Source organism: Danio rerio, chromosome 12 (genome assembly GCF_052040795.2).
Source record: "Danio rerio strain M-AB ecotype USA chromosome 12, GRCz13ab, whole genome shotgun sequence".
Classification (NCBI taxonomy): domain Eukaryota; kingdom Metazoa; phylum Chordata; class Actinopteri; order Cypriniformes; family Danionidae; genus Danio; species Danio rerio.
The window spans coordinates 45,097,327-45,113,829 of NC_141032.1; the positions used below are offsets into that span (position 1 = coordinate 45,097,327).

The window sequence follows — 16,503 nt, forward strand, 5'->3', positions numbered from 1 at the left end:
GTCCGAATGAGAGACCTCATCCTGCATACACACAGTGTTTACCTAGTGAAATACATGTGTTAACTCAACACTGAATGCAATCTGCAATGCATGACATGAAAGCGAGACCTTTACGCTGTATGTCCAGCCTCTCAAGGGTTGAGGTAAATATTGGTGGACATGTACATACATATACAACGACCAATTTCCCACCTGCTGCATACTGTAGATATGGAAAAACTACAGTCCTTCTTTTTGGATCAGTTAACTCAGTTGGTGACCAGATTGCTGGTTGTCAATAAGTCAGAGAGACATTTCCAAAACGTCTGGTCAAATGGAAATGTGCATTAGTGTCTGTTCACTTTTTCACCAGAGCTGGTTCCAAAAGTATTTTTCCTATTTATTACTAATATAAGGATTTTAAAAAGTGAAGCACAAACTCACTAAAGCAATGACACGTATGAAAATTGGACAAAAACTAGAATTACACTAGGCAAGACATGAGTAGAAATGTGATCAATCTTCAATGATAATACTTGAATATAAATTAAGTATAAATCTTGAAATATATATTTCAATATAATATTCGAAAATAAATAAAAAATAGGTCAGTAAAAATAGCAATATATTCAATTAAAACAATGAAAAAAATGTAGGTGCATTTGGAAATCTACTTGTACTTGTAATAAAAAAAAATAATGAAATAAAATGTAATTATTTTTTATAAATTATAATAATAATAATAATAATAATAAAAAATAATAAAAATGTATTTGAATAAATTATATACAATTAAATAAGCATGTAAACAATGCAAAATATTCCCCACAAATGTAAGTGACAGGCAAATAATTGAACCAAAAATTATACAAATAAATATGAACACAAATATGATTTTAATGGCAACCAATGACCACAATAATTAACTATAATCAAACGTAGTGCTCACTTGAAACTCGTCTTTAATAATAATAATAATAATAAAAAAAAATAATTCAAACAATAATAAGTTTGTTATAAAATAAAATATTATATTTTAAATCACAACATTTTGGTGCATTTTGTACATTATGTAAATCTACTTGTACTTTATGAAATTATATTTTATTATTCTATTATTAAAGTATTTTTAATAAAGAATACAATAGTAATAAATATATTTGAATAAATTATCTACAGATAAATAAACATGTAAACACTGCAAAATATTCCACAACTGACAGGCAAATAACTGCTCCAAAAAAAAAAAAATATTACCACAAAAATGATTTTAAGTGCAAACAATAATCACAATAAGTAACTATAATCAAAAGTAGTGCTCAAGTGAAACTCATCTTTACTAAAAAAAAAATATGCCACACAGGTAGATATGGTTATGTACTATTTTTTTCACTGGATCTCGTCATTGAAATAATTATATTTCAATATTTTGTAAGCTTAGGGAATTCAGCTAATAAATATGCTTGTTTAAAACAAAAGTTTAACTAAGTTGAGCTCACAACAGTTTGGTTTTAATTAGGGATGTTCAGATCTGATCCCGAGGTAACTACCGATTCCGATCGAGTCTGAAACTGCGTGATTGGGCCTTATTTCCGATCATGCAGTTTCAGACTCGATCGGATTCAGACAATAGACCTTTTTCTTGACTTCACACAGAAACAGCAAAGCGTGCGGCATGACATCACTTTGTTGCAGAGACGCTATTGGTTAAATGCCAGCAAAGTAGAACATTGAAGCAGCTTGAAGCGGAAAGCGCGAGTATGTCTGCGGTCTGGAGGTATTATAAAGTTGATGATGACAACATTTCCAAAGCAAACTGTGAGATGTAAACTTGGGATTTTAAGACGTGGAAAGGAAAGGGCTACATTGAACACAACAAACAAACAGAGTTGTTGAGTGTTTAAATAAGGTGAACATCCTGGATGTTTCTTCGCTCTTCTTTGTTCTATCGAAGTATTGGATTGGGTTTCGGTCTCGGTAAATACACAAAATCAAATGACTCAGACTCGGGGGCAAACAAAAAAAGATTATAAGTAAGTTATATTAGTAAGTTTTAATGGTTTATCAGGTATATTTCCTTACCTAGAAGCCAACTGTTGCTCTGTGATGTATTGAAATGTATACGCACATTCGACTGGAATATCTGCTCTACCTCTAGTAGGAAACGAATAGCTTTGTAAGTAAATCAGAAACACCATCAGCCGACTTTCATCCCGATGTCTGCCGTATATATCTTTTTTCCCTCTGCAATTGGTCTATCTCTAAAAATGAACCACTTCCTGTGATATGAGGAGTATGGCAGCAGCTGTACAAGCCTTCGTCTTCCTCTTCCGATAAGCCCTCTTATCCTTCTTCCTTGTTCTGAAGGACTCTCGAAGGGTCTCTTTCCCTCTTAAAAACACCAGGTTTTAGTTCTCGAGGTGTGCATATGTGGCGTGGCGTCCAGTGGGACCTTTTTTGACTCTCACGCACACATGACATTTGCCGAACAGATTATGCAGTTAGTAATTTGCGCAATAATTACCGGGTGCTGTTGTCCCGGTGGCGGGGTGTGTCTAATTGTCTAACAGGGCTGTAAGTTTGCGGGCCGCTCTCACCTCGTTAGGTCTCCTCTACCCCGTCCGCCGGTCCTCGTCTGTGATGAGCAGGGCTCAGGTGTGCTGCTTTACCTCCCCATTGAGCACGTTAAGCCTTAATTACAGGGTAGAACAGGGGAGGAAAGAGGGGGGCGGAATATTAACTGACTTCCTGTCAGTGACGGGCAGATGGGTTCTGTGGGGAACTGTGGGATTTGGATGCGTCAGCCGCACGGACAGACTGAAAAACAGATAAACAGAGAGACAGGGAGGTCGTGGGAGGGTGAGGAACAAAACACTAATGATCATTACTCTGAGGGGAATTATCTAGAAACAAGGTGAATACAGCTGTCGGTTTGATCGCGCTTTTGTGTCATTGGTGTTGTGTGTGGACGCCCTGGACTCGGATCTGCTAGGTTGTATTTTGTGCAATCGATTGTTTTGGGGGGGCTTGGATTGATTGTCTAACATGGAGTTTTCTCTCCCTCTTTGTCTTCTCTTGCAGATTCTTTTTGAAATTCTTCCTTAAGTGTAATCAGAACTGCCTGAAGAATGCAGGAAACCCACGGGACATGCGCAGATTCCAGGTAATGTTTTCTTTTGCTTTCCGCACACACACACATACACATGTTCTGATGTGAAAAACAGGCCATTCGCTGGGCTAGCGGAATGGTGTATTACTTTGTGGATATTTTTAAAGGAGCTGCCTGAACCCGGTCGAAGGCCAAAACTGCTCCAGAGATGCTTCGATTCTGCAGTTCTGCTCAAGCACATTTCAAATGTTATACACACAAACATAAACCCTCAGAGTCCATCTACTTTTTAAAAACAACCATTTTCTTTTTTTTGTGATTCAGTTTTTTGATTATGAATTGCATTATGGAACCTTGATCTCTGCTCTGTCGAATTTTTATGTTGAAAATTGAACTGTGCAGTTTAACAAAGTGACTTTTGATAATGTAGAAGACATATAGGCAATTATATAGACATGTCTGTAAAATGAGAGAATAGATACTGGCAGGTAATACACGGTTTTTGTATCATAGTTTACAACCCCAAACCAGGCAGTGTATATCACTTTAAATTATTAAAAAGGTAATTTTTAAAAATACGTCACTTTTCAAACTGTTCAATATCAAAACTGTTGGAGAGAAAAATCAAGATCCCATAATGCAGTTCAAAAGAAAAACTACAATAAAAGATGGAAAACAAAATATAGACTAGAGATGATAAAAATGAATTAAAAAAATGATAATTAATTTACAAATATTTTTATGATTTGTTATTTCTATTGTTTCATTCATCGATTATTCAATCTATCGTTCTTTCTGTTGTTCTATATATTGTTCTATTATTCTCTTTCTATAATTGTTCCATTCATCAATCAATGAATTATTCTATTGACCTTTCCATCCATCTGCCCATCCATCCATCTATCATGCTATTCTAATGTCCTTTCCATCCATCCATCCTGCTATACTATTGTCCTTTCTTTTATTCCATCCATCCATCCATCCATCCATCCATCCATCTATCTATCTATCTATCTATCTATCTATCTATCTATCTATCTATCTATCTATCTATCTATCTATCTATCTATCTATCTATCTATCTATCTATCTATCTATCTATCTATCTATCTATCTAATGTGCTATACTATTGTTGTTTCTTTCATTCCATCCATCCATCCATCCATCCATCCATCCACCCACCATCTGTCTGTCTGTCTGTCTGTCTGTCTGTCTATCTATCTATCTATGTATCTATCTAATGTGCAATACTATTGTCCTTTCTTTCATTCTATCTATCTATCTATCTATCTATCTATCTATCTATCTATCTATCTATCTATCTATCTATCTATCTATCTATCTATCTATCTATCTATCTATCTATCTATCTATCTATCTATCTATCTATCTATCTATCCTATTGTCCGTTCTTTCGATCCACCTATCTATCTATCCATCCATCCATCCATCCATCCATCCATCCATCCATACATACTACTTATTCAAACACTTCAATATATTGTAATCATCATCCAATCACAAAACACATTATCAGTTACAATGCACAGAAAAGCTGCTCTGGAAAAAGCTCTGGATTTCATTATGTGTGTGTGTGTGTGTGTGTGACAGCTCCGCTTAACCCAGTGCTTGCGAGGATGTGTGTTTATATACTAGCGGTTATATAGATGTATTGTTGTGCAAGGCAGCAGTGGTGCAGCCAGCGCTTGCACAACTTTCATTTTTCATGCTTTGGAACGTCAAAGTGTCTTCACTGATATTGATCCATGCGTCCAGAGCAGAAGGTCAGAGCCGGCGTGAGAGGAAGTGTCCTTTCTGTCTGCACGCCTAGTAAAAGAAACATCCGTCACCGCGGATTGTGCCTCCCCACAATAAAGTCACTGGACCTCTCTTTCTCTCGCTGTAACAGCATGTCTGGGGTTTTCAACCTATTTACACTTCCTCTGCCTCAGCACCTGGTGGAGGTGTGTGTGTGTGTGTGTGGAGAGCCATACTAATGCCACTCTATCCTCAAAGAGCACTTGTTACTGTTCAATCAATCTCTCTATGTTTTAATCTCCTCAAACGTCCTTTAAAGTACACATGAAATCAAAACTAGCCTTATGGTTTTGTTAGCTTGCTTTGCTAGTTTTGCCCACGGTGATCTCTGTTTGTTTTGAGTTCAATTCTCATATTTCGTCAGTCTGAGGTATTGGGCGTGGCTAACATACTTAACCACACCCCCTCCACCTGTCAGTTTTGACAACATACAGAAATAGTGAGGAGGAGGAGTCTGTTAGGTTGTAAAAACTCTTCTAAAACCCATTTCCAGATCTTTCTGAATGAAATGCCTACTTTACAACATCCAATCAGATCGCAGTAGAAGTAGTAGAAGAACAAGTAGAAGAACAAGCCACGCCCACCAAATTCAATTCTCATTAAATATCCAATTTCTCTAGGAACTGCATCACAATGTAAAAAAAGAGTCACAGCTTCCGGCTCAAGAGGACTTTAAGGAAACATCCACTTTTTCCACGTTCCACATTCTGCTATTTTTATTCAAAATAATATCAACAGGGGGAGCTTATGATAGCACAGGGTTTTTTTTTCCCCCCACAAACCATAATCGCAGACAATTCCAACCCAAAAGCAGTCTGTGAGACAAATGACCCAAAGCCGTGATGCCTGTCAGTCCATTAACAAGACACCTCTCCTCCAGCGCTAACCCTTAAACTCTGCTCTGCTAAGCTAAATGCCACCTCCAGAATAAATTTCACTCATGTTCCTTTCTCCATGATCTCATGGCAAGGTCGTGCTTTTAGGGTCTCTGTCTTCCCCCATTTGCCATTCTGTTTTCTCTCGATTTTTTTCCTTCTCATATTTCTCTATTTTTCCAGAAGCAGAGTATAAGCTATTGGCCTATAGACACACGATGTCTGACAGCCACAATATCCACATTTATATTTTAAATGCAAGAAATGCCGTCTGAACCCAATGTGTTGGCTATCAAGCAATCAGTTTTAGTTCAGTCTTGTTTATATTCAGTTTCTTTTACTTTTTATTATTATTATTTTTTAATAATTGAATTTAAATTTGATCATTATTATGTTCTGGATTATTAAAAATAATATGATAATAAATATATAATAAATTAGCAATGTGTGATATTTTTTTCTGTTGTTTTATAATCACTTTAAAAAACAGGATTTTATTTTAAGATTATTAGTTCTTTTAATATCATTGTTGTTTAATATTTCATTGTTTTGATGATGAATAAGTAAACATAACTAACATAATTAAAAATAACTTCATCTAACCATGTCTGATTTACACAATTACCCACATTTATTTTGAAGGTAAAAAGGGCATCTGAACCTAATTTGACAGCTATTAAGCAATCAATTATTGCTTCAGTTTTGTTTATATTCAGATTTCTTTTAAATGAAAAACACATTGTTTTTATAATTAAATCTATATTTAAACATTATTATTTTCTGTATTATTAAAATTAATGAAATCAAAATGTTATAATTATTATGTTCTGTATTATTAAAAACAATATAATAAATACATATAAATTATATATAAAATAAATTTACTATAATAAATTAATGAACAGTATTTATGATTTTTTTTTCTCAAATTTTATACTCAATATACTTTTCTATGATTTTTTAAAGAATTATTTAAGCTGTAGATTTTATTTTAACATTATTGTTTTCATGTATATGTTACTTGTTTTAATGATGAATAAGTAAATATGTATAACTAACATAATGAAAAAATAACAACCCCATTTTACGATGTCTGATTTAGACAATTACACACATTTACTTTTAATGCAAAATATAGACCTAATTTGTCAGATATTAAGTAATCAATTTTAGTTCAGTTTTGTTTATTTTAATAAACTAAATCTATATTACATTTATAGTTTATATTTTGTTTTCCTGTTTTATTAAAAGGTCATTATTTTTATAATTAAATCTATATTTACCATTATTCATGTATTATTAAAAAACTTGACTGAACAATAAATTAACGAACAGTATGTGTTATTACTATAACATTTAGTTTACATAGTTTTATTTTTCTTCAGGTTTTTTTTTTCATTGTTTTGATGATGAATAAGTAAACATAACTTACATAATTAAAAATAACCTTGTTTATATTGATTATCATTTCAATTTGTATTATTTTAATATTTATTTAAAATAATAATTATGACTATTTTTATTATTAAATGTATTTTTAACCATTATTATTTTATTAATTGTTCAAAATAAACTAAATAAAATGTAATTATTAATTCTAATAATTAATTCTTAGTCTTAATAAAGTCTTCTAAATTTTTTACTGATTAATAATCATTCCAACAACAGTATCCATATATTTTGGTACAATTTATTTCCTTTTATTTTTATATTTTTAATCACAAAATTTATATCAACCAATTCTATTACTTCTAATGATTACTTTTCTATAATATTGTCAGCATGTTTTTCAGTTTTAAAACCGTTCCAATGTTGAATAATTCATTTGAGCATCCAAACATTTGATCTGAGATTAAAGATGCATTAAAATCAATTCAGCATTGCATTACATTGTGCTCATTTATCTGCATAGTATTTGTTGTGAAAAGGCCTCAAGCATCATCCTCATTGTGACTCTTGACTATGAACATGACAGAGGGAATATCCCAGATTAAAACTGCTCCATTTCCACCCCAGACCCCCCACGGCACCACAGCCCACCCCTCCATCCAGACCCTCATTCAGATGCTAAACGACTCTCAATCTCTCAATGCAACTGTATGTAAACAGATCAACAAAAACAAAAGAAAACCCCCTCATCTGCTACCAAAGGGGGGGCTCTTCTCAAATTATCTTTTTTTTTCTTCTTTTGAGGGTCTGCCACCCTTCTCCATCACAGCTTTAGCTCAAGCTGTGACTAATAAGATAAAACAGCTAATCAATAAATCTATAGATCAATGTAATGGGGTGAGCTAGCGATCTGTGGGCCGGAGGCTGCTGTGTTTGAGTGGCTGCTAATGGATGATGGAGCAGATGAGAGACTCTCTGCTTCTTTCTGTTCACCTTAAGTGGCAGATTAAACACTAATTGTAGCCTTTTGTTAAAAAAAAAAGCCAGGGCGCTTCAAAATGGAGGTCTTTGATTGACAAGGGCTTGGCTAGTTCTTCCCAGACAAGCCTCTCGTCCTTTATCTAACACGCGCACTCTTGTAACCGCCCAAGTGTCTCCTTTAAATAGGAAAAAAAGAAGCTCTCCCTCTTACAAAGGTTAATTATATTCTTCAAACGAGAAATTAAATGTGCTTTATATAGAGTCGATTCCTGCACTGCAGTTCGTTTGGAGGGGAAATAAATATACGACCTTATTGTGGCCGAGGACCAGAATAAGACAACGTTAACCATTTTGTTCACCCTTATTAAGTGAACATGATTTCACATTTGACACCAGGAATTAGTTTCATTCAATTTCAGAGAAGCATAAACCAATTTTAGACCCAATTGGGAACATGAATGTGTTTCTGTTAGTCAGATTATTACAGTGGCTGAGAGAGTTTAACATGCTGTAATTTAAGACAACTTAAAAATTAAAATTCAACGCAAACATAAAAAAAGCACGTAAGAATTTTTAAAATTAAGCGCAAAAAGCAATGAGCACAACTGAAATGTTTCAAGGGGACCAATAAAATTTGATGAACCAAGCTGGGATTGTTTATTGTGCCATAAGTATAGACTGATTTCACGCGGCCACCATTTTAAAAGCGAAAGTGAGGCTGCGGTGGGAAGAAACTCTGAAGTATCGCCTGAAGCCACACATGAACGGCATCCATAATGGCGTATTGTTGGCTGTATATCTCATGAGCGAAGAGAAAGTGACCCAAATTTATCATTTCACTGCTTTCCGAGTGACCCGAATGTCCGTTCTGAATTGAGAGTGAAAATAAAAAGCAATATCGGACCTCATTTTCAGCTAATTTAAAGGAATTGCACTAGTTAGCTAACTTTATCTTTCCCAAACACACGTTTAGATGCCATTTATCAAACTTAAGTTAACAAATTGATTCTTTCTCTAAGACTTGCCATAATACTGAATTTTGCCACCAAATTTTTAAAATTAATACACATTTAGTTGTTAAAATTAAACTTAATTGAATTACATTAGAGGTGGTGTTTACACCGCATCTGTACTTTGAAATCGCAGCAACAGCTGGAGGTTTGTAGTTTGCTTGCAGTAATGTTTACAGTGCTGGTCCTCTAATACCGGGTTTCTTTCCACAACAGCCTTGCTTTTGTTTTCATAATGGCGGCCAGATGAAATAAGTGTATAGCTCAGTAAAGTTGTAGGCGATCTTTGAAAAGTGAGTTTAAAAAAAAAAAAAATCTTAATGACAAGATTCTCTTGTATTTAGCATTTTATTAGCCTAAATAATCTTAACCTAAATAGCCGTGTCTGTCACGTTTTAGGGTCCCCCTTTCAACATTTGCGTTGTGTTCTGTGCTATTGTCATGTGTTGTGAGAAAATGCAGGCGTTTTCTTAATTTGTTTGCGTTATGAAAAATGCAGTGCTTTCATTATTTGTTTGCGTTGTGAGAAAATGCAGCACGTTTTTGAATGCATTTCTGTTGTGAGGATTTGCAACATTCAATTCAATTCAGCTTTATTTGTATAGCGCTTTTACAATGTAGCTTGTGTCAAAGCAGCTTCACATAAATGATCATAGTAATTGGAACAGCATAGTTCAGTTTTTAGTGTTTAAGTTCAGTTCAGTTTAGCTCAGTTCAGTGTGGTTTAAAATCATTACATGCTGTCAAACTGATCTTGTCTTAATTTGCTAGCGTTGTTTGTAATTGCGTGTGTTTTCTTAAATTGCAGATCGTTAAGCTCTCTCGGTCACTGTAGATTATTTATATCGCAACTTTTCTACCAGATTTGAGCTGTAACAGTAGCCCGTTCGGGTTTCAGGCTGGGTTATTAGCAGTCAGATGGCGTGCCAGCTTACATGAAGCGTATTGAACCGCACGAGTCATCTTTCGTTGCTTTAGGTGTGAAAACAGACTCCTCTTTTCGGATTATAGTGCTATAACTTATTGTTTTAATAATGTGAAGCCCACGGGGAGTTGTTCCACCAAACCCAGTAAGACTGCAAAAACGAGCAACTTTTCCCTTGTTTCGCTCCCTCCTGCTTGGCTAGGAAAATAAACAATGGGCACAGGTTCAAGCTCCAGCGCTTAGCGAGGCAAATGTGTTTGCGGTTATTGTTTCGAAGGTGTGGAGTGGTCGCACGCTTGTCAGCATTCAAAATAAAGCCTCGCTGGTATGAGGAGAGAAGTCAAACAAACAAAAGGCTGGAACGCAGTGTGTGTGTGTGTGGCGCGTGTGTGTCCGTGTCCAAAGGACCCTACTGATCAGAGGCGCGTCGGGTTCATCCGCTAACTGTACTGAGACCTGCTCTCATGTTGAGTCGACACCACAGGCCAAAAAAAAGGCTTTTTGTGTTCGTTTTCTCACAAATAAGACCCACAACAAAGAGGCAGCAGAAAAAGAAAAGAAAAAAACAGTCTGAGTTTCTGATAAAGACCCTACAGAAACCCTCAGAAGTGTCCTTCTTCTTTCTCTGGCCTTTAAGTAGTCAAAAAGGCCTCTGGTCATAAAAAAAGAGCCTGATATTTTTTGGAAGCCATATGATTCATTTAGCTGAATGAAGTCTGCTCCAAGTATGGTCTGTGTTCATATTTTTGGCAAGAAAAACACACATGATATTAATGTAAAATAATGGATTTATTTTGCCATTGCTCTGTTTATCTTTCTATTGTTCTATCTACTGTATCTATAATGTTAGTACAATGCTTTTTCCAGTGTATTTATGAAGCAGGATTCCTTGTAACCATACCTCGAGAAGTACTTTTCCCCACTGAACACAATATACTTTACTTTAGGAAACTACATTAAGAAGCTATTTGAAATATTTTGGAAGAGTGAAAGGTCCTTTTCAGCTGGAGATAATGCTGCACTAAAAAAACTAAGTAATAGTTGTAAAAACACGTAAATAATAAAAAAATATATTAACATACTAATGATACTACATTCTGTAGTGTAATTCATTAATGAAGAGTTGTAAATATATATACCATATAATGCTCATTCTTAATATTTCCATTTACTATAAATTACTATAGGATTTTAAATGTGTAACATCTGATTTTCTGAAGCCGGATTCCTTGTGACCATAGAAGTATATAGTTTATAAGTAGTATATAGTTTACTGTAGTAATGGCTAAAGAATACTATGGCAACTACTATTAGTTTGTATAGGCATGGGTCGGTATAAGATTCTGATGGTATGATAACCCTGAATAAAAATATCACGGTTTCACAGTATCAATGGATTGTAATTACTACCCTAAAATATGTTGTTTTTAAATGTCTTGGGGAACTGAACACAATATATTTTACTTTAAGAAACAAAATTAATAAACTATTTAAAATATTTTGGAAGAATGAAGCGTCCTTTTCAGCTGGAGATAACGTTGCCCTAAAAATCTAAATAAAAGAGTAGTAAAAACACGTAAATAAATAAAAAACAATAAATAAAAAACATGTAAACTTGCATATATCGTAGGAAAGTCATAACAGAAGGTTTTGGCGGTTTTAAAACCTTGACTTTTCCAAACCGAGGTAAACCTTGAGAACGGTTATAGTCCCATGCTTAATAATGATGATTACGATAGTTACTAATGATACTACATTATGTAGTGTAATTCATTAATGTAGAGTTGTAAATATATACACATAGTGCTCATTCCTAAATAATTTCATTTACTATAAATTACTACAGTATTTTAAATGTGTAATGTCTGATTTTATTGGATTTTTTGTTTTTGCTGTTATATACTTTTAGTTCAGCCTATTAATTGTAGTAAATAACTGAACTAAACAATTATGACAGTTTTATTGATCACTAAGATATGACTGACTTGATTTTAACTTGCTTTGATTTAAAAACGAAACTTACAAAAACAGCTTAGATGTAGCTAAGCTACTTTTGTCATATAGCTTTTAGCTTAACTTGCTGCATTTCCCAGAGAGTAGCTTTAAGTGCTAAGCTAAGCTACATTTTAAGTAGAGTAGCTAATAGCTTAGCTCACTACATTTTTCAAGTAGCTTGCCCAACACTGGCTTTTATAATGCTAAGTTTAAGTAAAGAAAATTGTACAAATAGTATTGTACATCAATGCTAATATAGGTAGGTAGGTAGGAAGGTATGCATGGATGGATTGATTGATGGATTAATGGATGGATGAAACGATAGATAGATGGAATGATTGATAGATAGATAGATGGATGGATGGATGGATGGATGAATGGATGATAGATAGATAGATAGATAGATAGATAGATAGGTATTTTTATGTATATTTATTATTTTCAGTATTATTTAGAATGTCTAAAAATTTAAAATAATTGATGTTTAATGATACTTTCAGACTAAGTCCAAAAAAATGTACAGTATAAATGTAAATCAACTTCTTCCCATTGTAAACATGCCTGCAAATAATGGTTATGTTTTCTTCACAGGTCGTTGTATCGACAACAGTCAATGTGGACGGTCATGTGTTGGCCGTGTCGGACAACATGTTTGTCCACAACAACTCAAAACACGGCAGAAGAGCCCGCCGTCTTGACCCCTCAGAAGGTACGGCCACTCCTTATCTGGAGAATGGTAGGCACATTTCCCATAACACTATTATTTGCAGCGCTTCTCTCTTTTCTCCTTCTGTTTCCTGTCTTTCCCTTTTCCCTTTTTCTCATTTTTACTTCACGTTCTTTTAGTCATCCACATCGGCTCCTTCCGCTCATCCACCAAACATGCTAGCTTTAGAGAAAACATGGCTAGTTGATCTTTTAGAGAAATCCATGCTTTCTCTATTCACTGATCAGCACTTTCAGATCTTTTTAGTTTAGATTTGATGATGTTGCTGCTGGATTTTATTGTAGTCATTTTTATTTTTTGCTATTTGTGTGAATGATATTGGGCCATGTATTTTATCTTAAATCATGTATGGTGGCTAATATGAAATCAGTGCATGCTAAATATTCACCAAGCACCTTGATATATCTTGAATATACTTTTTATCAACCCAACGCTCAGTTCAAAACGTTTCACCATGAATACTCCAAATCCGCTGCATAAAAACATACTTCTCTAATCAGTGCTTGATTTTAATTAACACTACACCTTTTTTGTGGTGAGTTCTTCACTTGCTGAAGGTATAAAGCGAGTCACTGGATGGTAAAATTCAGATTTTGCTGCTTTGTTAAACTGAGCTGGGTTTTGATCGCTCTACTTCAGTCCTCAAATCTCTGGGCTAAGCATTAAAACAGAACATAATCTCTGCTCATTTAAAAACATAACATTAGTATTTTCTTTGTCTTAATCAGCCCGTAATTACCATATCCACCCAAGCACCAGTAATATTTAATGATGCAAGAGAAATCGCATCAAATCCCTGCTCGTGTGAGACAAAAAACCCCAGCAAAAATATTTGTTTTCTATTTCTCGGCTCCTCGCATTAACGCTGTCGACATGCAGTACAGAAGTAGCGTAATTGAACGTTTGTGCCCTGAGCGCCCGAGTGTTTGGTATGCTGACGTATTGTTTGTCTCTCCGCTGTAGTCGCTTGATAGTAGGTGTGTTTTCCTTAGCAACCGCCTTTAATTAGGAGAGCAATTAAGAAGGTTGAGGCCTCTCCCCTCGTCTGCACGAGTCCCACGAGACCGAGAGGGAGAAAGAGAGAGAAAAAACACGACCCAACCCAAACACTGCAAAGGCTATCTATCTTCAAAGCTTCTTTATTTTATTGTAAATCTTTTTCTAAGCTTCCATTACTATGTTTACAGCCACAGTATAGTTCATCCGCAGTCGTATTTTATTGTTAGCCAATTGAGAACGTATGTTTCGGATTGCTCGTAACTTGAGATTTTTATTCTTTCAATCAAAAACTCTGTTATTAGTGTGATATTCGAGTCATTAAATGAATCCGTTCGCCCTCACGGTGAATTCTGACAGCTCTGTAACAAGTGGTGGCGATATTCCCGACAACTCTTTTAAACTTCCGACTGTTTTAAAAGCACACCTCCTCCTTAAAAAACCCAACGGCACACGCTCTCACCACTTAGTTACCTGCTGTTTCACCTGCCCCTGATGGCGAATTTGGGCCGTAGTGAATATTACAGCTACCTATCTAATATCTGGCCCTTTAATGGCAACCGGGGGGCCGTTAAAACAGAAAGAAAGAGTTTCCGAGCGTCTGACAGTTGCCGAACTTGATGTTTAATCACTCCTGTGAACTCGGGAGAGCGTTTAAGACTTATCATTTGGCTGAGAGGGAAAGTAGAGAGAAGGTTCAACCTGTCATCTCTTTCCATTTTGGTGTAGGATAGTTTCTAGCGCACGTGTAAAGGATATATAGTCGTAAAATATAAATTCGTCCATATTTATGGTCAAGTCTTAGCGGTTTGAGGGTGGTTTAGATTAGAAACACATTCTTGAAAGTGATAAATGCAAGCTGAGAGAGCGGCCACGGGGAGGTCCTACCGTTTCTCCTTTCCTCTCACACTTTTATCTAATCATCTAATTCAGGCGAATTTTCCCGGACAGTGAATTTACTCTGCCTTCTGATCTTCAACTTAAAGTAATTCCCTCTCGCATGGCCCAGCGGACCCTCACTCTCCGAGCACATGAGCCCCTTTCATTATTTACAGCTGGAGAACCCAACCTGGGGGAGGAGAAAGAGGCAAGCGCACACTATAGGAGGGTTTCTTTAGCATTAGCACCATTTAGATACGCCATGCAGAAACATATGTACGAATTCACACAGGCGCGAACGTGCGCGCGCACACACTCCCGTCCAAACAGCCCCATCTGCACATAGCCAGACACAACATACACAATCGAGAACCCCCTCCCAAATGTAGGCGCTGCCAGATTTGGAAAGCACTGATTCTGCGAAAGCTCTGGAATAGTAGGATGCACAAGACAGAAAAGAGAAGGAAGACATTTGGAGCAAGAAAGAGAAAGTCTCTCTTGCGGCGCATGTACGCTGCACCCCCTCCGGTCTGGGCCTACAGCTCTGGGTTGATTTGCATACCAAGTGGCGGTAATGTTGTTAGGTTTATGCAATAAAGACGAGCGGTCGGCGTCTGTGAGGCCGTAGCCAGTTAGAGAGGACAGATGGGCCGACGTGAGGTAAGAGCTCTAATCCCATCAGCGCCGGGATCAGCCTGCCATCTGGACATCCCCTGCACAATTACAAGACATTTTATGCGCTGGAACAAAGGAAGGTTGCAGCAGGCAGGATGGGACCTGTTAGAGTGCCTCAATATTGGGGAGTGCAGCGAAGAAGGTGACAAACACGCCGGCCGCCATGTTGCCATGGAAGACGACTCAAGTCTGATTAAAGCTTCACACCAAGACGCCGTGGTGTTCTGTAAACAATACACACGGGAAAACACACACACACGCTCGCAGTCTTGCTTGTTGACCATCCACTTCAGCCAGAGGAAGCCCATGGAAACAAAGCCAGCAATTTCACTGAGCGTAAAGAACTGCTACAATAAATATATTCAGTAAATGTAGCCATGCATGTATGTGCAAGAATTATTTTACAACCTTTACTGATTTTTTAGCATGCACACACTACATTTGTATTAAATTAGAAAAAGTGAAATATGTGCACCAATTAACACTGTAAAAAATAGTACGCCATATTTATCATCTTAGAAATGGGTATAAGCAATAAAGCTGCATTTTAATCACTTTAAATATTAAATATTATACAACATAAAATATTTATTAATATCATATCTGAAACGATAATAATTGTATATTTGTAATATTTTAAATGTCATAATAATTGTGATACATCTTTATTATTTTATTATATTTAAACAATACATTTGTATAATAATAATAATAATAATAATAATAATAATAATAATAATACAACAACCAAAAAGAATACTAATACCATTCATAATAATAATGATAATAATATATTTTAATCACTTTAAATATTAAATAATATAATAGAACATAAAATATTTATTAATATCATATCTGAAACGATAAAAAAACGTAATATTTACATTATTATTATTATTATTTAAAAATAATAATAATAATCATCATCATTATCAAACTGCAACTACATCCAATAATAATATTAATAATAATAATATCTTATAATCATTTTAAATAATAAATAATATGATATAACAATTTTTTATGAATAGCATATTTGATATAATAAACATATTTTTGCAATGATTTAAATTTAATAATAATATGTGTGATATAGCTATATTATTTTTAATTAAAAATACATTTATATAATAATAATAATAAT

The 16,503-nt window shown here is 35.1% G+C and overlaps 2 protein-coding genes across 40 annotated transcripts in view; one reads left to right on the forward strand and one right to left on the reverse strand.

The window, feature by feature from the left end:
• Window positions 1-16,503, forward strand: part of ebf3a (EBF transcription factor 3a) — a 142,074-nt gene that overhangs the window by 87,249 nt on the left and 38,322 nt on the right. For 12 of the 24 annotated variants that reach the window (XM_087275278.1, XM_087275286.1, XM_087275280.1 and 9 more), the window contains exons 7-8: window positions 3,061-3,142; window positions 12,674-12,818. In XM_087275278.1, coding sequence (XP_087131404.1) covers window positions 3,061-3,142; window positions 12,674-12,818 — 227 coding nt within the window. 24 annotated transcript variants of the gene reach the window in all.
• Window positions 1-16,503, reverse strand: part of LOC147834572 (uncharacterized) — a 274,792-nt gene that overhangs the window by 71,945 nt on the left and 186,344 nt on the right. For 5 of the 16 annotated variants that reach the window (XR_015504599.1, XR_015504595.1, XR_015504600.1 and 2 more), the window contains one exon: window positions 2,577-2,796. The exons of the other annotated variants lie outside the window; for them this stretch is intronic. The gene's annotated coding sequence lies outside the window, so the exon portion shown is untranslated. Of the gene's footprint in view, window positions 1-2,576; window positions 2,797-16,503 lie in introns of those variants that run through there. 16 annotated transcript variants of the gene reach the window in all.